The sequence below is a fragment of the Rhyacophila brunnea genome, unplaced genomic scaffold, assembly GCF_057557595.1.
Source record: "Rhyacophila brunnea isolate RB1 unplaced genomic scaffold, BYU_Rbru_1.0 scaffold_24, whole genome shotgun sequence".
NCBI lineage: Eukaryota > Metazoa > Arthropoda > Insecta > Trichoptera > Rhyacophilidae > Rhyacophila > Rhyacophila brunnea.
Genome location: NW_028232904.1, coordinates 12,686,614 through 12,695,008, shown reverse-complemented (window position 1 = coordinate 12,695,008; position 8,395 = coordinate 12,686,614). Strand labels below are relative to the sequence as shown.

At 35.0% G+C, this 8,395-nt stretch overlaps 1 protein-coding gene across 1 annotated transcript; it reads right to left on the bottom strand.

The window, feature by feature from the left end:
- Window positions 1-363: 363 nt before the first annotated feature.
- LOC147069064 (4'-phosphopantetheine phosphatase) lies at window positions 364-7,952 on the bottom strand. The gene is made up of 5 exons (XM_085951525.1): window positions 7,382-7,952; window positions 4,011-4,216; window positions 3,744-3,886; window positions 2,739-3,027; window positions 364-1,423 (listed from the first exon to the last, which is right to left on the bottom strand). The coding sequence occupies exons 1-5, from the start codon at window positions 7,621-7,623 to the stop codon at window positions 1,233-1,235; spliced, it is 1,071 nt and encodes a 356-aa protein (XP_085807651.1). The 5' UTR covers window positions 7,624-7,952; the 3' UTR covers window positions 364-1,232.
- Window positions 7,953-8,395: the final 443 nt, after the last annotated feature.

Here is an 8,395-nt window from a genome sequence, read left to right as displayed (position 1 = left end):
TGACACATTTTAAATTCTGATATTTTTTTTAGTTGTTTTATGATTCATATATCACATTACAAAATGAATTTTGTAATTTTTATGAACTGACTGAACAAACAATGGATGCCCACTGTACTTTTGGTAGGATGGTGAAAAAATACATGAATAAATATTATTATAAATGATTTAGTGCTTTGAAACTTATTTTTTGAAATTACTTCATTCCCATATCAGTTAGTTTTCGATACTGTATCGAATTCTCGTGCGATTTCGTGAATTGAATAATATTCTTGAATACCTTGACACTATACGATTTTTTTTTGATTACTTTATAAAAATTCTATTTCATAGAGAAATAATATGTTTATTTTTTTTTCTGTTATAGATAAGAATAGATTATATTATAAAATTTGATACATCAATTATAAATAAAAAAATGTCACACTTGTTTTGTAGTTCAAATATAGTTTTATCCGTTCATTTCTAAATAAATATTGATACATTATTTTTTTCTTTTGTTTTATTGATGTAAACTATCAATATTATTGCTCTATACACCATTGAGAACAAACAAAAAAGTTTCAAATTTTTAAAACATGTGTAGAATTATTTATTTAAAAAAAACTAAATCAACGATTTTTTGGCAAAAAACGCTTGGGAGTTTTCACATACGCTAGGCTAAATCAGCTGGGAGTAAAAGGGTTAAACTAAATCCCCTTATTTATGTTTTTTTTGTCAGTGCCTTCAAAAACGTAGAATCGGGATTCCACTGTATCTGCAAATCTTTCGAATTTAATAAATATTTTTTTTTATATTTTGAAGTATGTACCTATTGACGTATAATGAAAACATTTTAAAATTCTAATTGAAAGAAAATTATACTAAATTTAATACTTCCTATTCTGTTGCTAGATACCGCTAGTAGCGTTACACTCCCCCTTGAGGTGGCTTAACTTCATGCGCAAGTCGAAAGATTATTAATAAACCGCATCCATTAATTTAACAATCTTTCTGCATATTTTACTGTCCTAAACGAAACCTTGAGATATATATATATTATAAAACTCATCATGTATGCCGGACTTTACAACTCAAAATTATTTTCATTTCTTACGTCACACGGTACGTAATCTATAATTGTACACTCACTTTTATGAGTTGCGTCATCTACGGGCGATGATGGATCAACCAATGGAACGTCATTCACAGACTAACAAATTTACAACGGATGGCGGTTGAATCGCTCTGTCTCACGTCTCGTACTGACATATGACGGAGAATATGGCTCCGCCCAATCTGTCTGCCAGCCACTGGTTCTTCACGACGGCCATTTTGAGGGATTCGCACTTGAATTTGGCTTTCAGGTTCGTGTGCAGCGCCCGGCCCATGCCTTCGATTATTACTAAATCTACTTCTCGTTTGCGAATTGTCGAGCACAGTTCTGGAACAAAGGAATAAAATAGATAAGATACTTTAAACTTTTAATTAACTAACATTTCTCAGTAGCACAGCACTGCTCATTATGAAAAGACTTACACCAACTGTCAATCAATATCGCACAGTGCTTCACGATTAATAATTATTACCTTAGTAATATAAATGTGTATAACTTGAAATCCTTTTTATTTATATCAAATTTTATTTATGTATGGTCCTAATATTGCAGCTTAGGTGCAAACCCTGCAGTATAGAGTGCGGTCCGATTCAACAAATTCACATTTTATTACATTTTTTACAATTGTAAGTTTATCTTTGACTTAAAATAAAAAATATTTTTCTTTTTAATATTTTCAGATACATAATATTTATTCATTAATACAGTTGAAATTGTAAATTATCAAAAAAACGTCTCAAATTGCAAGCTTCGTATTTTTCCGCTAGGTGCCTCTTTAAAAAAGGCTCAGTGAAGACTTCGCCTTAAGCTGTAAAGCTATAAATTTATTAATGTAAAGCAAAGATGCAACAGCAGGTTTCGCATTAGTTCGTTGAAAAAAACCCATTGTTTTTGTTAAATTTTAATTGTATCAGACTGTTATAAGTATGTATATTTGTTAGTTATAGTTATGTCCATCTGTCACAATATAAGATTAAGAAAATATTATGTAAAAAACCATTTTTATTTCAGTATTAGTGGTCCGTGAAAATTTTTTCCTTATTTTTACCGGTCCGCAGGTGTAAAAAGGTTGGGGAACACTGCTCTAAGTAATTCGTAATTCCTTGCACGACATTGCCTGATATTATATTTGGCAAATTGTATTGTTTGTGCGCATTTTGTCAAATTAATTATCTAATTGTTTTCGAAGCGTGCACGCACACCAGAGAATAATATTATGAAATGCAATTGACTAATCGCAGTATAGTAAATATGTATCTATTTGCTTCAAATTATAAAATGACAATGATTGGCAGATGGATGATTGACACTCATGAATAATTAGTGCAATTATCTGGGGCAGCCAATGTTTGCCCTAATATTCTGATGCGGCATGTCAAAAAGACAAAACAGCGAGGACAACACAAACGGACATAACCATTTGTGGATGTGACAGATCGCAATAACTCATAGGTTGGTTAGCACCCTTAGCTATACCTGCAGGCAAGTGTGGAGTGTAATTATGGATATTTCCCCCCCCCCCAACCATTTTTCTGTGTAAGCGTCTGGGCGTATATAATACAAACAGAAAAGACTAAAGATCTGAATAATCTGGACGTAATACAGAAAATAGAGAAAGAAAAATGATTTTACTGAATTTTACCTGGGTCTAAAGTTCTCAAATCTAAGCAGGGTCCCTTCTGTCCATTTTCCATAACTATTAATCTATTTTGGGCGGTGGCATCCTTATACGTGTCGCATATCCTGCCGGCCCGTTCGACAATGCTCTTTAATTCTAGGCAGGTGGTGTCGTTGAGTGCAGGCTGAGAATTGGCGCACAAGATAACGTCTGTGTTCCTCAGCAGGAGCTGCCTCACGAAAGGCAGCACGCCCAGGATAATGTCCACGCCACTGTTATCTACAAATATCGCCGAACATTTATGCGGGGTGCCCTGAAAAGAAAGCATTTCAAGAAAAGAAGTCATATTACCGACATTAAGCTTTTACCAAAGAATTTGACTTAAACAACCCACAGGTGGCGTGGAGAGTATGTGGAATTTGTTAGACTCTGGCAGAAGGCGTACATGGTATGATCAACACAACGCCAGAGACGCTCGCCACTCTTCACAGTTCAGTCGCAATGTCATCATCAGTAAGTACCAAAGGTAGTTTTCTAAAATGTGTCTAGTTACTGACCCACGAAGAATCTATCAGTGATAATCGATAGTATCAATAATAAAATAGGTTTAAGTAAAACACACTAGTTGGGTCTCAAGGTGAAAAAAAATCGCTCAACCACAGTACGGTCCCCACCACCTCCCACGACAATGTGTTATAAATTTACATTGCGGTTTGTGCGAGTGGTCACACCATTCACCACTCACATCTGCGCCATTACCTCGCCACGTGCTGTTATCACACGCCTTATGAAATTTTTGTATCAATATTTTGTAAGTTGGTGGATTGGAATTGAAACATGGCGGCTGCTAACTGCTGCTGTAACGAGTCATACGTCCGAGGCATAGATGGTTTAATGATATCCAGGATTCGCGCTTGGCAGCTTGGAATTTATTACTTAAAGAGGACGGAGCCCGTCCTTGCTTGTGAAATAATAATGATGATGGTTTAAATATTTAAAATTGTAGAATGCTTCTGAAAAATTAATTACCTGCAATCTTTCAAGCCATCGATCCAACCCGTCAATCAGCCAAGGTCTTTTCTGGATTTTTTCAAGAGCCTCCTTAAGACCAAAGTTTGTGTTCGATTCTAATATATCCGATATAGCTCGTGCCCCCCAGTCAAACATATTTCCTGTAACAATAATGCAACACTATAATAAGTGGTCTTCATCTTCAGTAGACTACTGTACCGTATCTTCGGGCATCTCAACGACCCAGTCAGGATGGAAAAAGAGATACATATGTAAATTTCTCACCAGCTAGTAATCCTCGGCACAGTTCTGTCCATTTGTGATTGTGATCTTGGATGAGATCCACTTCATCGAGTCGTTCCCGAAGTCTCTCCATGGCCGCGTCGTTCTCCACCGTTTTCTGCTTCATCCACAAGTCCACGAAGCCTTGCGACCGGAGGCATGTTTCGTTCAAGTCTAGCAGCAATCTCATCGAAAGTCTTCCAAAACAACTGAAATAGAAGACATTTTTTTTTGACAATTTTTACTACTAAGAAGATTATACATTGCTAACTACACCAGTGATATAAACCACCGGAATACTAGGGAAAGACAGGAGAAAATAGATAGGTAAATCAATTAGAAATACAATCATATCGTATATGAGGCGTCTAATTCCAAAAAGCCATAAGTCCACATTTGGTCAAAATCGAGAAAAAGATATGCACGTATTCTTTGTATAATTTTACACAATATGTATTGATCTATAAATTCCAAAACGCGACATAACCCTACGAAAAAAAATATTTTAAGTCTCGATTTATTACAAAAACCGCCAAGTCCGTGTTTCATATTATTTAAAGCTTGGTTGATTTCGCGCGTGTTTAAATAAGGGAACGTTCAATATTGGAAATGGCGTCTCCCATGCTGTAGTATCTGGTAAACTCATGACAGTGCCACGGAAATATGTGCCGTGCCTTATGTGGAATAAATTAAAAAGTGAGGTACAAGTAGCGCTACGTCCAATTTTATTTTGCCTATATTTATTACATTTAAGAGTTTATCGGCTGAAAGAAGTTGTCATTTGGTTCTAATTTCGACATATAATACAACGGAAAAAATAATCTCACGTTAAAACAAATAATTGAAGCTTGAAAAATAAAAACGTTTTTTCCCGAAAATATTGAATTGTGGACTTGTCGCTTTTTGTAATTAGACGCCTCATATATTTAAATAAAATTCTGGTAGGTGCTCAATAATGCAGGCGTTATTATCAGATATCTGATACTAAACAATATCAAAATTAGTGCTATTACTGAATCTAATAAAATCGGAATATTGTCTGCAATCAGCGAACACAAAATTAATGAGAACTGGCTTACACTACCATGTATGGTATAACAGGCTTCGAAACTCGAGTGTGCATAAATATGGTATAAACTTAAGTAAATGCATGTTATTTTCAATTTAGTTATGTCTGTCTCATAGTATGAATGCATATAACGCCATATAACGTTCGTCACGTAAATATAACGCGCATTTAATGTTTGCAGACAGTCGGCAAGCTTAGAGTTCTTTGGAAAATAATAAAGCAAACCCTGCTTCAAAGTGCTACCATACGGCCATTCGCTCATGTGAATACTCAAAAAAGACGAAACTGAAACTCCAGTATCTAGCTAGTGTATTTCAAAGGTGGCTCGCTGACGGGCAAGACTGGAATCTCTCAGTTTCAAAATGTTCAAACGCCCGCAACTGAAACCGACGAGACACAACATGCTAGTCTCCCAGTCTCTCTGTTGCCAGTCACCCATTAAACAGTGGTACCAATCAGTGGCAGCCGGTGATTTTTTGGATTGTAATTTTTGAGGGTGCGCTGGAAACTTACCTTATTGAAAAATGAAATCAATTCGGCGATGTTTTTGATTTGACAAAACGTTATTGACATTTGGGAAATTACCTGTATATTTTATATTTTTAATAAAACATGATGCGAGTTACTTATCTTTATTGGATTAATTTTAAGAAACGATTGTATCTCTTATAGTAGATAAATACCTCTTACTTCTAACGGAAGCCATCTTATTCTATATAAGTACATTAGGCATATTTAGCAATTTGTACACTCTATGAATAATGATTATTATGAAACTGCACTTTGTGAAATAGTATTAAGATTTATTAGCTTATCACTAGAATTCATGAATTAATAATTTTCTATATTATAAATAACCAACATCATTTTGCATTTAGTCAACACACAGGAAAATGCAATATTAATTTTCCAGAAATGCGGTAGGTAGCAAAATTATTTTTATCTTCACTGATTTAAATTGGAGTACACATAAATCAAAATATCTTACCGACATTGTATTTCCTACCGATTTTAAATTTAGAAAATAATGAATTCTATTGTTTTTAGTTTTACAGGCATTTTACATACAAGATTGCTAAATATGATACTAAACATAATTTGAGCATGAACAGTAAGCTGCAGTGTCTATAATAACAAACCATAATTCAAATCTGTAATTGCTCTCTACTCAGATATTCCGGAACTTACGCATGGCGAAAACGATTAGCACGGTTTAAGTTGTTTTATAATGGCTTTAGTTCATACTAAGCTTTGGGTTCATTTTAAGTAAACTAAATATATTGCCGGGGCGCAAATGATTTCAGTGAGGATGACGTATACGGTGCATAGTGCCTGTATTATCGCCTATAGGCAATATGGACACATCAGTTTATGGTTTGCATTACAATAAGTGACCAATAATATTAAAAACCTATGAAGAAAAATATGATTTATGATGTTGAACGATGTTTCATAGTGAGCAAGCAGTGCAGTGCCAGTAGACCAGCCGCCGCTGGCACCAATATCAGTAGATTCAATGAAAAATCATATTTTCATACCAAAATTGGTAGCACTGAGCTGAAATAAACAAGCAATAACAAGTCAAGACGTCAAAAGTTAAAGATGGGTGAACCGTGGCTAGGCGATGCGCGGATTGCGGGTCGCGGGTGCAAATGACGCATGCCGAACGAAATATAATATGTTGTCATATAAATCCAACATGCGTCCATTTAATGTTCTGTTTATTGTTCTATTAGTAACAATAATAATATTATATTCATTGACATGTTTTCTTTTTCAAGTAAATGGGTAATGTTTTTAGTCATCTTTACACGATTTAAGAATTAATACCCCCGTCGCCATCACGAAACAAATTGACGTATTCATATCTCGACGTTCGCTCTCCGAATGCCAGCGAGTCCAAAATTTCGTCGCGGCTATAGTTAAAAATTATTTGCCGTTTAACTGAAGTATCGTCTTAAGGTGGCTCACGATGAACTGTGATATAGCAAAATGTAATATAAGTATACAATTTACATTTAAGTGACTTCCATGAGCTGGAAAAAGTATTCAACCTATTGAATTGAAATGATTCTTCGGTACAAGAGGGTTATGGGGAAGCCAGCGGCAACACACATTTTGAAAATAGCTGATATACTGGATTATTTGTTAGGTTCGGTTAAGTTAGGTTTTCATTCTTGAATTCATGAATTTTGCCAAAATCGGCTATGACAATTAGCGCGGTTCCCGCCTGACTTCCCCATAACCAACTTGTACCGATTCTTTTTGCCTGTGTGGAAGTATAAAGTATCAGGTAGGCACTTACAATGGATCCTCTCGTATCTTTCCTATGGCTTCGACGTAGCATTTTTTAAATTCCTCTGCTCTAGAATTGACCGTGGGATCATCTGGGTTGTTGTGAAGGGCGTACGTCATATATTTATTGACGAGATTCTCGAAACAATCCAGCCAATACTTTCTGGCTTCCGTATCTTCGATCAAGTCCAATGTGTCGGGATTATATTTGGCGGAATCCTCAAGAAGAGGACACACTCTCAACTCGTCCATGCCTCGGACTATAAATAATTCATATAGTTTACAGAACACTAGCCGGTGCTGCGGATCGGATTCCAATTTAAGAACGGTAAAACAAATTAACTGAACAAACAAACTCGATCTGACACTGATAGGTAACCTCTAAATAGATTAATTAAATTATATATTCGAGGAAGACAATGGCGGGTTATAAATTATTGAGAGACACTATCATTATGTAAACACATTTGGAGTCTTTTATAATCCATTTCGTGGCGTACAAACTTATCAGATACCGCCAAAATAATATGTTAAAAATTATGAAATATGCGCTGCCAACACTCTCTTCTCACAACAAATATGGCGACATTGTACAAAATGATAATTTATACGGCTGTACAAATTAAATAGTGACAAATAAAACCGCTGTATAACGAATATTATTTTTTATAATTGACCACCAAAGATATGGTGACAACATAATAATATTTTGTAGTAAAAATACGATATTGTTTATTAAAAATATTGTTGTGATCCCATTTGTGGTTAGTAATATTATATTATTATGACTGTAATGTAAATAATTGAAATCGATAGAGTGGAAATTTTTTACTTTGAACTTAAAAGCAGATGTGATATCTTCTAGTAATAATATTACTAGATTATAAGAATTACTCAATTGGTGCAGCTACGCACACAAGGATAGGGGGGGGGGGGTACAAGTTCCTAATCAATCAGTAACATATAGCCCTAAATGCTCAGCTAAGCAGCACGCTATGACGAAAGACCTATGATAGATTACTCG

What these genes read in the sequence shown, in the direction of transcription:
- LOC147069064 (XM_085951525.1), bottom strand. Translation starts at nt 7,623, where the DNA reads ATGGACGAGTTGAGAGTGTGTCCTCTTCTTGAGGATTCCGCCAAATAT. An exon ending in GATGGCTTGAAAGATTGCAG is followed by an intron (nt 3,028 to 3,743) that starts GTAATTAATTTT and finishes CTTTCTTTTCAG; the next exon opens with GGCACCCCGCATAAATGTTC. An exon ending in TTTGAGAACTTTAGACCCAG is followed by an intron (nt 1,424 to 2,738) that starts GTAAAATTCAGT and finishes CCTTTGTTCCAG; the next exon opens with AACTGTGCTCGACAATTCGC.